At 66.3% G+C, this 12,347-nt stretch overlaps 1 protein-coding gene across 3 annotated transcripts in view; it reads left to right on the plus strand.

Moving 5' to 3' along the window:
- The first annotated feature begins 612 nt into the window (after window positions 1–612).
- Window positions 613–12,347, plus strand: part of FGFR3 (fibroblast growth factor receptor 3) — a 366,177-nt gene continuing 354,442 nt past the window's right edge. For 2 of the 3 annotated variants that reach the window (XR_011236403.1, XM_069496181.1), the window contains exons 1-11: window positions 613–759; window positions 1,164–1,369; window positions 5,727–5,996; window positions 6,244–6,297; window positions 8,117–8,286; window positions 8,376–8,499; window positions 8,574–8,764; window positions 9,631–9,781; window positions 11,101–11,291; window positions 11,673–11,821; window positions 12,211–12,332. Coding sequence is in view for 2 of the 3 variants with exons in the window: in XM_069496181.1 (XP_069352282.1) it covers window positions 1,261–1,369; window positions 5,727–5,996; window positions 6,244–6,297; window positions 8,117–8,286; window positions 8,376–8,499; window positions 8,574–8,764; window positions 9,631–9,781; window positions 11,101–11,291; window positions 11,673–11,821; window positions 12,211–12,332 (1,531 nt within the window). In the remaining variant the exon portion in view is untranslated. The remainder of the gene's footprint in view (window positions 760–1,163; window positions 1,370–5,726; window positions 5,997–6,243; window positions 6,298–8,116; window positions 8,287–8,375; window positions 8,500–8,573; window positions 8,765–9,630; window positions 9,782–11,100; window positions 11,292–11,672; window positions 11,822–12,210; window positions 12,333–12,347) is intronic. The other variant, XM_069496182.1, reaches the window with a different exon arrangement.

A 12,347-nucleotide genomic window follows, 5' to 3' on the forward strand; every position in this document is an offset into this window, starting at 1 on the left:
GCTTCACAAATGCAGCAGTGAGCCCCTCACCCCCGCACCTCCCGCACCTCTCGCACCTCCCGCACCTCCCGCCTCTGGGGTATAGTTCCTTGCATTTCACTAGCCAGGTAGACAGGCCACGTTGTCCTTCACCCCCAGGCCTTTGCATACACAGTTGTCTCTGCCTGGAATGCCGTCCTACCCTCCTCCACCTGAGGAATTCCTGCTCCACCGCAGGGTTCAGCTCGGCGGAGGCCTCCCTGACATCCCGTCCCCCACAGAGACCACCCCTCTGCGGCTCTGAGCACAGTCCCAGCGGGCCAGAGCTGCGCGCTGTGCAAATAGAGGCCTGCGCCCGGACTCTGCGCCCGCGGGCCGCCCTGCGGAGCGATGGGGGAGCCTCGCTCGCCTGCCCGGCTCCCACGCCCTCTGAGACCGCCCGGCGCCCCAGCCCGGCTGCGCTCCCTGGAGTTCCCCCCGCCCTGGGACCGCCCCCGAGGAGGGGCATGTCCCCGCTCCCCTGCGAGCCGGGGCGGGGAGGGGCGGGACCAGGGGCGGGGCGGGGCGCGGACCGTCCCCCACTGGCTGCAGCGCGCGGGGCAGCGGCGGATCAGTGCGCGGTGGCGGCGGCAGTGTCGCGGGCAGCTGGCGCCGCGCGGTCCTGCTCTGCCCCGCGCACCGGCGGACTGCCGGCCGGAGGGACGGGGCGGGCGCTGGGCCGGCTGACGGCGAGCCGGAGAGGGAGCTGCGCGCAGCGAGCCAGGCTCCTGCGCCCTCCAGGTCGGTGTTGGGGCCCTCCAGGCGCGCGGAGGGACGGGGGCGGGCGCGCGGCGGGGCCGGGGCGCACGGTAGGCGCGGGTCTGGAGCGGTCCCTGTCGCGGGCCGGGCCAGGGCGCGGGCTTTCCGCTCTGGAAAGTTTGCCGCCGCCGCCGCCGCCGCCGCCGCCGCCGCCCTGGGAGGGCTCTGTAGCAGCCAGGGAGGGAAAGGGGAGGGAGGGAGGGACCGCGGCGGGGAGGAGGCGGCCGGCGCCAGGCGGCCCGGGAGCCCTGGGCGGCGGCGGCGGCGGGCGGGGTGGTTGGGGGTCGTAGAGGTGCGGGCGCAGGAGCCGGCCGCCGGAGCCTGCCGCCGCCGCGTCAGCCCCTGCGCGCCCTGGCCCGTCCCGGTAACGAGCTGTCTTCCCGCAGCCTCCCGAGTGGTGCCCTCCTCCCTGCCCGAGCCGGGCCGTGGGGGGCAGCATGCCCGCGCGCGCCGCCTGAGGACGCCGCGGCCCTCGTGCCCGCCATGGGCGTCCCGGCCTGCGCCCTCGCGCTCTGCGTGGCCGTGGCCGTCGTGGCCGGCGTCGCCTCAGAGCCCCCGGGCACGGAGCAGCGCGTCGCGGGGAGAGCGGCAGGTAAGGCAGGACCCAGCAGGCACGGGGGAGGGCCGGGGCCCCGAAGGCAGAGGCGTCCGTGACGGGAGCGGCCCCTGGGTCGGGAGGGGGGCCCCCGAGTGTGAGCGGCACCTCAGGGCGGTGCCCGGCTTCCGCTGCCCTACTCCTCGGAGATCAAGGCCAGAGCCAGCGCGGCGGTTTGTGGGGCGCCGGAGCCGCCGGGCACTCCGCGATTTCGAGGCCGCCGCGGGCAGCCGGGCACCGAGGGGGCGTCCGCGGCCCCCGCCCCGCGCGTCTCCCCAGCGGAGGCGCCGTCGGGAGGGCGCGGGGTGCCATTGTTGTTCTTCTGGTTCTGTTGAGACGGAAAGTTCCCATTGTTGGTACTCCCTCCCCCGGGCCCCAGTTCATGTCCAGCTTTGGCCAAAGCGAGAGGCTGGACTTCTGAGGGTGGGGGTGAGCGCATCAGCCGAAGCCGGGCCCTTGCCCTCCGTGGCCAGTGCGGCGAGGTGACACCTTCTGGCGCCACCGCTCCCCCGCCCTGCTCCCGTGTCCCGGGGACAGACGGGGCGCCCCTGGATGCGCGGCGGACGCTGGGCAGGCGCGGAGAGGATCGGGCGGGCGTCCTTGCTGGCCCCGGGGTGGCGGGCGAGGGCCCGCGGGCGAGGGCCGGGGCAGGCGCGCCGGGCCCCGAGGTGCGGCGCCCGCACACGCGCGCAGGGCCGACAGGGGTGGGGTGGCCGCGCGGAGGGAGGCCTCGGCCGGGTGAGCTCACGCCCCACCCGGGCCGAGGCCCGAACAGCCGCCCCTTTGTACGTCGGCTCGGCCGCAGAGCACGGCCACAGAGCGAGCATTGAGGCGGCGGCGGGCGGGACCCAGGCAGATGGCGGCCGCCCCGGCCTGCGCCCCTTTCTCCGGCGGCGGCTGCAGCCTCCCGGAACAATGTCATTTTTTTATGAATGAAAGTGGGCCTGGCGCTTGAATGTGCGTGTCATTCAGCGGCGTGACAGGGCAGTCGGGAGGTCAGCGCGCGCTTTCAGAGCCTGCTCGGCCTGGCTTCCAGGGGCGCCGACAGGGCGGCCGCGGGGGGAGCCCTGCATTAGCATTTGCATTCGCATTCAGATGAAGATATTACTCCCCACAGCCTGGGAATGTCAACTAGCCCCAGGGGAGGGGGAGGGGCGCGGCGGCCCCCCCCCCCCCCAACTGCGACTGACCGTCTGCGGGCCCGCGCCGCCGGGACCCCCGCCCCCCGTGCCCCAGTGGAGCTGGTGAAACAGGTAGTGCGTTCGTAGGTCAGTAAACTTAATCTGGTTCCTTAACGAGATGGGCCAGGCAGTGAAAATACAAAGACCTCATGAAATTTACGGAGGTCCGGGCTGGCGCTTTCCTGGAAACAGAAATTGTGGAGCCAGAGCTGGCTGGGGTCAAGGGCCCTGGCGAAGGTTTTGGCCGCTGGACTGCCCTGGCCACTCGAGGCCCTACCAGGGCAACCTTCATCTCCATGTGGGGCCACTTCTCTCTCAGTGGGGGCCTGGGGGTGGCCCCCAGGGTGCAGGGTGGTTGGCGGTTTGGGCTCCCCCTGCAGCCTGAGGGCACCCACTCAGGAGGCACCCACTCAGGAGGCACTGGCTGGCTGCAACCTCACCAGCCCCTCCACAGGGCTGAACTTTGAGCCCCGCTGGCCTCTGGGTGGTTCATTAACCCGGCTGAGCCTAGGAGCCCCTGTCACCCATCCCCCAAGGCCTTAGGTCTCAGGGTTGGAACTGGCGTCCAAGGCACCCCTTTCACAGTTGAGCCTAGAGGGGAACCCAGGGGCTTGAGGTGTCCAGGCTGGGGGAGAGCAGCCCACCAGCCCACTTCAGTGATTTAACCAGGAGCCATCCCAGTGAGGGGGGGTTCTGCCTGGCCCCCGGGTTTCAGGCTGCCAGCTGCCAGCCCATTCTCTGGGTGCCCTCCTCCAACCTCAGTTTCCTCGAGGGGCCTAGAGGAGTGATACTGGTAGGACTGATAACGGCAGGGTTGTTTCGAGGATTAGGTGGATAATCCTGGTAAGCCCTCATTAGCCTGCCCGGCCTCCGGATCCGTCTTTCTTCTGACTTTATTATGAAACTTTGAGGAATGTCTCCAGGTGGGAACCGAGGTGGGGAGGCAGGAAGCCCAGACCCTAGCTCTTGGCTTCAGGGTCCCTTTGGGGTGCTCTCTTCTCTTAGGCTCTTTTAAAACACACAGCTGGCAATATGCATCTGGCAACTGGTCCAGGCCCTGCGAGAGCTGCAGGACCACTTTGTTCCCTGACCCCGGGCCCTCATCTCACCCCAAAACCCAAACCCCTTGGGGCAGCCAGCTCCAGACTAGAGTTTGAATTTGGTGTTTGTTCTCTGGTATCTGCCCAAGGCCCTTAGATGGAGCATTGCTCCTCCTCCATCCCACCCTGTGCCTCCCAATGCACTGGGGGCCTTAACCGTGGTGACCCGGAACCGAGAGCAAGGTTCCCCAGGCTGAGGACACAGCCCTCCCCAGCAGGCTGGCCTGGCCTGGCCATGGCCTCTTGGACATCAGTCCCCAGGCAAGAGACCAAGAGCAGGGAGGTCTCCCACCATCCACTTTCATACTCTCCAGCCACTTAGGGTGTAGAGGCCTCTCTGGGCCCCCGGGCCTGTGGAGTGGAATTGTTCCCTTGTGCCACACTGCAGGAAACAGGTATAGAGCCAGTGAGTGGCAAAGTCAGGGAGACTGACTGAGAAACACCCCCAGACCCAGCATAGCTCACCCAGGACCAGCACCCCCTGGGCTGGACCTGTGGGCTCCATCTGGCATGTGGCACCTAGGTGGGGCCCCCCCACCGTGGGTCCCCCGTTTTGTGATGAAGAAGGAACCCTTCCTAGGGCCACTGAGGGAGGCTGGGCCCCACGAGTGCCTGGTGCTGGGTGGGGCCTGAGGGGGCCCGGCTGGCCTGGGCCCCCCATGCTGCCTCCCAGGGCAGCAGACCCTGAGCTCCTAGGGGCCCCTGCCTGACCTCCCCAAGTCAGCCTTTGCTGAGTCTCCTCAGGCCCCTGTGGGCCCCTGCCTGAAGTTGGCCCCTGCAGGCAGGGTGGTTGGACGGGCTCTTCCCCCACAACCGGTAGAACTGTGGGCATGGCTGGCATGGGGGCCACTCCGTGTCCCTCCAGTCCCTCACTGGACCAGGTTGAAGGGAATACTTCTGTGTCGCCACCCAGACCAAACTGGAACCAAACGGCTGTTGCCCTTGGGCCAGGGCCTGGGGCTGAGGCTGCCATGACCATCCTGTTCTTGGCCTTCTGGGGGGCCTCAGGCAGCTCCCAGCACTGGGTGGTCCCCACAGGACACACTGGCTAGGACTAGAGGGTTGGAGGTCAGGCCAGGAGTCCCCCCTGACCACAGGGCCCCCACCGGGGCTGGCCCTGAGCTGTGAGTCCCCAGGGGGCGCAGGCTCTGGTGGATAGTTCAGGGGTGAGTATGGGTTCTTCTGGCTGGCAGGATCCTGGTGGGCACTGGGCATGTGGGGCTGGCTTAGGTGGGGTGGGCGAGTTGGGCCTGGCCGGGGAGCCAGGGACTAGTGTGTCCAGAGTGGGCAGCTGGGCCCTCAAATCTAGGCCACGCGTCAGCAGAATGACAAGTGATGGTACAGCCAGCCCAGCTGGGTCGGGGAAGGAGGCCTGCCCGGCGGGACCACCCACCCCTGTCCTGGGCCCCATGCCCAGGGTACCCGCCTGTGCCGGGCATTGTCTGGCCTGGCAGGGAGGCCTGGGGGTGATGGTCAGGTGGTATGTTACTGGGTCTCAGACCTTGGTGGCCCCTGGGGAGCTAGGCAGCTTCTGGACAGGGGAGGGGCCCAGGGGCCACCTGTGTGCTTCTGCCATTGGGGCTATGCTCCTGCCCCAGCTTCTCGGCCCTCAGGGGAGGGGCCGGGGCTCTCACCTGCTTGGCGGCTCTGACAGCTTTCTCCTCCACTCTGGGTCCTGCTCTGTGAGTCAGTGAGAATCCTTCACGACACTTAGAAATTAGAACTTTCCGTGTCCGTAAGTGCAGTTTCACAGGAGGGCAGCCGTGCCTGTTCACTCACAGGCTGTCTGTGGAAGCTGCTGTCACCTGCGATGGCAGAGCTGAGTCCTTAAGACAGGGTAGAAGGAAATACTGACACCCTGGGCCTATAGGCTCACAGTTTCCAGCTCCTGGTTTGAAGGCTGGCTGGTGGGACCCTAGGCTCTGGGGGCAGGTCCTTCCTTACTCGGGGCTGCTGCAGCCTCTGCTGGTGTGCCTGTGAAGTGGGGGTGCCCTGGTGCCTCCCATGGGTGTGTTGGGCCCTCTGTGCCAGGTTTCAGGGTGCGTGCCTCACAGTCACCCATCTCACCTGCAGAGGTCCTGGGGCCTGATTCCGGCCAGCAGGAGCAGTTGGTATTCAGCAGCGGGGACATCGTGGAGCTGAGCTGCCACCCACCTGGAGGTGGTCCCATGGGGCCCACTGTCTGGGTCAAGGATGGCACAGGGCTGGTGCCCTCAGAGCGCATCCTGGTGGGGCCCCGGCGGCTGCAGGTGCTAAATGCCTCCCATGAGGACACAGGGGCCTACAGCTGCTGGCAGAGGCTCACCCAGCGCCTGCTCTGCCACTTCAGTGTGCGTGTGACAGGTGAGCGCCACTGACCCATGCCAGGCTGGGTAGAGGGGACTGGGTTGCTAAGTTCCCTGAGCCCAGGGAGACCCCCAGCCATGTGGCTGCAGCACCCCTGCCCCGAGGGTCTTGCTGGTTATTGGCAGAGAGGAGGGTGCCCCCAAGAGGTGCATCTGAATGGGGGGCCTCACCCCCACCCATTGGGGCACCTGGATACAGGCCATCACGGAGTCACCACCCACGTGCACCCTTTCCTGCCTTGCAGATGCTCCGTCCTCAGGAGATGATGAAGATGGTGAGGACGAGGCTGAAGATGCAGGTGAGCCTAGGTCCCTGGCACATGGGCTGGCCAGGGTGGCACCTGCTTTCCACCTGCCAAGCCCTGCCCCAACAGGCAGGTGGGGGATCAAAGCCTGGAGGACGACCTCCTGGGGTCACACTGATGATCGGGTCCCCTCAGGGTGGAGGAGGGGCTGGGCTGTGGAAATTGCTCTGATGCCTGGCCCTGGGCCTGGGTGGCAGGCCGGGAGTGGCAGGGATACACCCATCCTACAGGTGGGGGACTGAGGCACAGGGCCCTGGGAGTCCTAGGAGCAGTAAGGAGATCAGGGCTGGCCCGTGGGGACTTTGACGTTGGCTCTGGGTGAGGTGGCTGTGCAGGTGTGAATGCAGCAGGGAGCAGAGCCCCTGTGGCTATGTGGGGTGGAAGGACCCAGGAGTTAAGGGCGGCAGCAGCGAGTGCCTGGCCCAGCGGGAGGTGGGTGACCACAGGCTGTAAATTGGGAGCCAGTGTCCCCCACGGACGGGCTGTGGGTATGAGAGCGCAGTGAGAGGACAGTGGCAAGTGGACTCCGCCCACTGTGGAGGGCTGGTGGGAGGTGGGGCTTCTGGTTTGGGAGGATCTGAGAGATGTGCACGCGCGCGGGCAAGGATCACTGTGGGACAGACGCTGGGGGCAGGTACAACCGGGACTGACGTGTGTGTGGGCTGCTCCCTGAGCCCCTTGGGGTGAGTGGACCAGAGAGAAGGAGCCCACCAGGGAGATGGGCTCCTGGGGGAGGCCAGGGCAGCTGTCTTGGGAGAAGGTGGAATTTCCCAGCCCGGCCATCCCAGGCAGGTGCTTGGTGTTTCCACCCATGTGGCTTGGGCCATGGGGGTTACTGGGGGCCGCCTTTCAAAGGCACCGTCTGGCATTGGTAGCCTTGAGTCTTATGGTCTCTCAGTCCTGGCAGATGGCCCCTGCCACAGCTTGTGGGACTCTCTCTGTCACCCCAGGGGTCTCTACTCGCCACTCCGGGAGGCCTGGGAGGGCAGCAACAAGCTCGGGGAGGGGCCTCTTCCCAGCGTCTGTCCATACTGCTCCTACCCGCGTCTCAGCATCTTCCAGGAGCTGGGCATGTCGCTGTGGGTGGATGGCAGTGAGGTCACCAGCAGAGGGGATGCCGGCCCAGCCTCCCAAAGAGTCCTGGCAGGAAGGCAGCCCCCACCCTGACCCCCAGGAAGGAGGAAAAATAGTTGGGCTACGTGGGAGGGCTGGCAGCCCTGAACACCAGGACAGGGAGGAGGCGGGGCCTTCAGGATGCTGTCCTTATGGGTGCCTGCCAGGCCCTGGGGCTCTGCAGAGGGTGGCCTAGGGTCTCAGATTCTAGTGGGCCAATGCCACTCTGCTGCCTCCGAGGCGCTGGCTTTGTGGGAAGCTGGGTCCCCTCCTGGTAAGCTGCTCCCAAGGCCTAGGCCCCTCCACCCAGCTGGGCTGCCTACTGGGTCTCCCCCACTGGTGGGTGTCCCTGGGTGAGTGGGGGCTCCCCAGGGAGATGCTCTTTGGGCTGAAAGCTCCCAGGCCAGGATAGGGCACCTTGGACCTCTTGGTGGGAACAGCTGCTTGGGGAAGCAGATGGTGGGGAGGGGACACATGGTCCAGCTCAGAGTGCTGGGGGTGGGGGACATGTTTGGAGGCTCTCGGGAGCCTTATGCAACTCAGGCAGGGGTCCTTGAGAGGCCAGCACTCTCACTGCACAGGAGGGAAACTGAGGCAGGGGTGGGAAGGGGCAGCTTTGGAAGGTGGGGGGGTCTGTCAGGCCAGATGCGCCTTTGCTCCCTGCCTTGGTCGTGGCCTTCACGTGCACATCCACTGGCAGGGGCCCCTTACTGGACTCGGCCTGAGCGGATGGACAAGAAGCTACTGGCCGTGCCGGCCGCCAACACCGTTCGCTTCCGCTGCCCGGCCGCCGGCAACCCCACTCCTTCCATCTCCTGGCTGAAGAATGGCAAGGAGTTCCGAGGAGAGCATCGCATTGGGGGCATCAAGGTGGGCCTGGCAGTGGGCGGTGCCTTGATCTGGGAGTGCGTGGGGCCTGGTGGCATCAGCCAGGATTGGCTCACTTGCGCCCGCTGCAGCTGCGGCACCAGCAGTGGAGCCTGGTCATGGAGAGCGTGGTGCCCTCGGACCGTGGCAACTACACGTGCGTGGTGGAGAACAAGTTCGGCAGCCTGCGCCAGACGTACACGCTGGACGTGCTGGGTGAGGGCCAGGGCAGAGGCAGGGCAGCCGTGGGCAGGTGGGGGGCAGCCCCTGAGCCCGGTCTGTCCCCACAGAGCGCTCCCCGCACCGCCCCATCCTGCAGGCGGGGCTGCCGGCCAACCAGACGGCAGTACTGGGCAGCGACGTGGAGTTCCACTGCAAGGTGTACAGTGATGCGCAGCCCCACATCCAGTGGCTCAAGCACGTGGAGGTGAATGGCAGCAAGGTGGGCCCCGACGGCACGCCCTACGTCACTGTGCTAAAGGTGAGTCGGCTGCTCAAATGGGCACCACCACTGCCAGGTGCAGCAGGAGTGGGGCTCCTGGGCCTGGCTCCAAGGCTGCCCCTGGGCTGGGGGATGCAGAAGGGTCTGGGCCCAGGTGTTGTCGGCCCTTCAGGGGAAGGGGCAGTAGGGGCTCTGGGCTGGGGGTCTGAGTCGCAGTACACCACACCCTGCTCTGGGCCAGAGGTGGCTGCCATGAGACCTGTTTCTTTCCCTCTCTGTTCCAAGGTTGGCCTCGGCCTCTCTGGGGTGGGCTCAGGGGTAGTGACAGTGGCCCGGGGCAGGAGGGTAGTGGCTGGGCCCTCCCAGTACCCTCTGGACCTCAGAGGTTGGTGGCTGCGCCTGGAGCTGGCCCAACTGGCCGTCGTCAGCTGTGCAGAGCATGGCGTGGGCTCCCCGCCCACCACCTCCCTCGGCCCTTAGCTTTGTTCCCATGGCTGCAGGGGTGGGGGCCACCAAGTTGGGATGGTTGCAACACTCAGAGCCCAAAGAGAAACATCTGTTTAGAGACAAGACGGTCTGAGGGGGTGGGGAGAGCGGAGTCCAGGCCCAGCTGGAAGAGGCCGCAGCAGGCTCTGCGGGTGCTCCCTCCTGTGCTGTGGGCACTAGTTTGCCGGCCCGGAGAGGCTCTCCAAGGGCTCTGGGCTCTGGGCAGCTGGGGGTGGAGGAGAGAAGCGCATCCTGTGAAACCACAGCCCGCGGCTGGCAGGTGCCTCCACACTGCCCCCAGGCAGCTTTTGTGCTGACGCAGCTCAGCCCTGTTCGTTCCTTGGGGGTCTCCACGTCCTGCCTCGTGCCTGGCGGGGCTGCCCCGGGGCGTGCCTGAGCCGGGTCTCTTGTCCCCGCAGTCCTGGATCAGTGAGAGTGTGGAGGCTGACGCGCGCCTCCGCCTGGCCAATGTGTCGGAGCGGGACGGGGGCGAGTACCTCTGTCGAGCCACCAATTTCATAGGCGTGGCCGAGAAGGCCTTTTGGCTGCGCGTTCACGGGCCCCGAGCAGGTAACGACTCTGTCCCACGCCGGCTGGCACTCGAGCTCCAGCTCCAAGGCCCTGGCCGAGCCCCCGCACGCCCCGCACGCCCCATCCTGCTCGCTGGCTCCCACCCTGTGCTCTGTGCTCTGCTCTGGCCACCTGGGCAGTGCCAGCCTCCACTGTGACTGCCCACTTTGAGCCCCGTGTCCTGTGCTGGCCCTTCCTACACCCCCGCACACCCCAGAAGGTCCTCAGCGCCCACCGGGGCTGGGCACCATGCTCTGTGTGCACCCACCTTCCGCCTGTCTCTGGCCGTGCCCACTGCCTGCTCGCTTCCAGCCAGCCTGTGTGTCCATCTGTCCATCCCTGTCTCACCCTCCTCTCTCCACGCTAACCCTGCATGCTGCCCCCTCGCAGCGCCGTGCCTGATGCTCACTTGGGACAGAGGATGCCGGTGGAGGGACTGGCTTTGGGCTCGGTGCCGACGCACAGGCAGAGGGCCCTCAGCCGCCATGGCAGTGGCCACCGCGGCAGGGGCCGCTGTGGCAGTAGCTGCCGTGGCAGTGGCCGAGGCAGTGGTGGCCAAGGTGGTGGTGGCTGAGGTGGTGGTGGCGGCGTTTTCCTTGCAGCCTGGCTGGATCATCACCATGTGGACTCTTCTGCGGTGCCCGCGGGAAGGTGTTGGCGCTCGCCTATCGAGCTCTGTTCTCTCTTTGTAGACGGCGGGCGCTAACACCACCGACAAAGAGCTAGAGGTTCTGTCCTTGCGCAATGTTACCTTTGAGGACGCCGGGGAGTACACCTGCCTGGCTGGCAATTCTATCGGGTTTTCCCATCACTCTGCGTGGCTGGCGGTGCTGCCAGGTACTGGCTCCTGCCGCTTTGCACCTGTGCTCTTGGGGCGCTGGCCCAGGCTATGCCACAGCCGCCACGGACAGGCATGGGACCCTGTGACTTGTGGCTGCCCCATTCCATGGAGCCCTCATACCTGGCCCTATGCCTGGTGTGAGAACAGAGTTGACCAGCCCTGCCTGGTCTCAGGGGCCCCCTTGGCCTGGCCCCCGACTACCAGCTGGGTCCCTAGATGTAGGCCCTCCGCTGCAGCTTTGGCCTCTCCCGGGTGCCTGGGTGGCGGTGTGGGTGCTGCTGGCTCTGCTGGGCTCCTTCCCTCTGGGGTGTGGCCCCTCCTGACTCATGGGCGCTCTGACTGCAGGACCCTTGGGATGAAAGGGGCCGTGGAGGCTCTGAGCCCTGTCCCCATCCGCCTGTGCCTGTGGCTCGAGCCTAGGGCAGACCGTGGGGGCTCCCAAGAGGCAGAGTAGGCCTCAGTGCCCGTGTCTTTGCAGCCGAGGAGGAGCTGGCAGAAGCCGGCGAGGCCAGCAGCGTGTACACGGGTGTTCTCAGCTACGGGGCGGGCTTCTTCCTGTTCATCCTCGTGGTGGCGGCCGTGACACTCTGCCGCCTACGCAGCCCCCCCAAGAAGGGCCTGGGCTCTCCCACTGTGCACAAGATCTCTCGCTTCCCGCTCAAGCGACAGGTAACAGAAAGTAGATACCAGGTTCCGAGCTGCCTGCTGGCCCAACCAGCCTCCCGGGCCCCCGTGACTCACTCTGATCCTGGGATCTCTGAGTTCAGGGGACCCTGTGGTGTCTCAGGCCAGGGGCTCCACATGGGACATGTTTCTTTGCAGCTGGGTGGGCTAACCCCTCTTTCTTCTTGGGTCACCACATGAAGCCCGGGTTACCTTGAGTTACAAAACATTTTAAAAAAATCTTCACTTAATACTAGCAGAAGTCAGAGTACCCGCTTTCCAGCCCAGTGCCCTGTCCAGGAGCTGTGGCCTTGTGCCCCGAGGCTGCTCCACTCTACCCTCCCCCAGCTCCCGAGTACGGCGCCAACCTGCCCCTGCCGACCCAAGCAGGTGTCCTTGGAGTCCAACTCGTCCATGAACTCCAACACGCCGCTGGTCCGCATCGCTCGGCTGTCTTCAGGAGAGGGCCCCACGTTGGCTGACGTCTCTGAGCTTGAGCTGCCGGCTGACCCCAAGTGGGAGCTGCCCCGGGCCCGGTCAGTGGTGGTGACGGTGCTACACGGGGGCTGGTGGGGGTTCTGTGGTGGGGTGGGGTGGCCACTTGGCAGGGGCCTGGCTGGATTCCAATTGGAGTTGGGTAGGATTCAGGGCCATTGGGGATTGACCGTGGGTTCAGGCTGGGGCCTTGAGGGATGCTTCAAGGGGGGTACATGTTAGGGACCCACCCCTCTCAAGGTGCCCTGTTGGAGGGCACAGCACAGGGCGAGGCCCAAGGGTGACTCCCTTCATCTTCATGGGCAGGGGTGGGGAGTACATGTGGAGGGCTGCCTGGAGGTGGTGGCACTAGGCCTCGGAGGCTGGGCAGGGGCACCAGGGTGGGGCTGCAAGCAGGCAGGCTCATGCACTCATGCCTCTGCTGCTGCAGGCTGACCCTGGGCAAGCCTCTCGGGGAGGGCTGCTTCGGCCAGGTGGTCATGGCGGAGGCCATTGGCATTGACAAGGACCGGGCTGCCAAGCCTGTCACTGTGGCTGTGAAGATGCTGAAAGGTGAGGAGCCACGTA

The sequence above is a fragment of the Eulemur rufifrons genome, chromosome 20 (genome assembly GCF_041146395.1).
Source record: "Eulemur rufifrons isolate Redbay chromosome 20, OSU_ERuf_1, whole genome shotgun sequence".
NCBI lineage: Eukaryota > Metazoa > Chordata > Mammalia > Primates > Lemuridae > Eulemur > Eulemur rufifrons.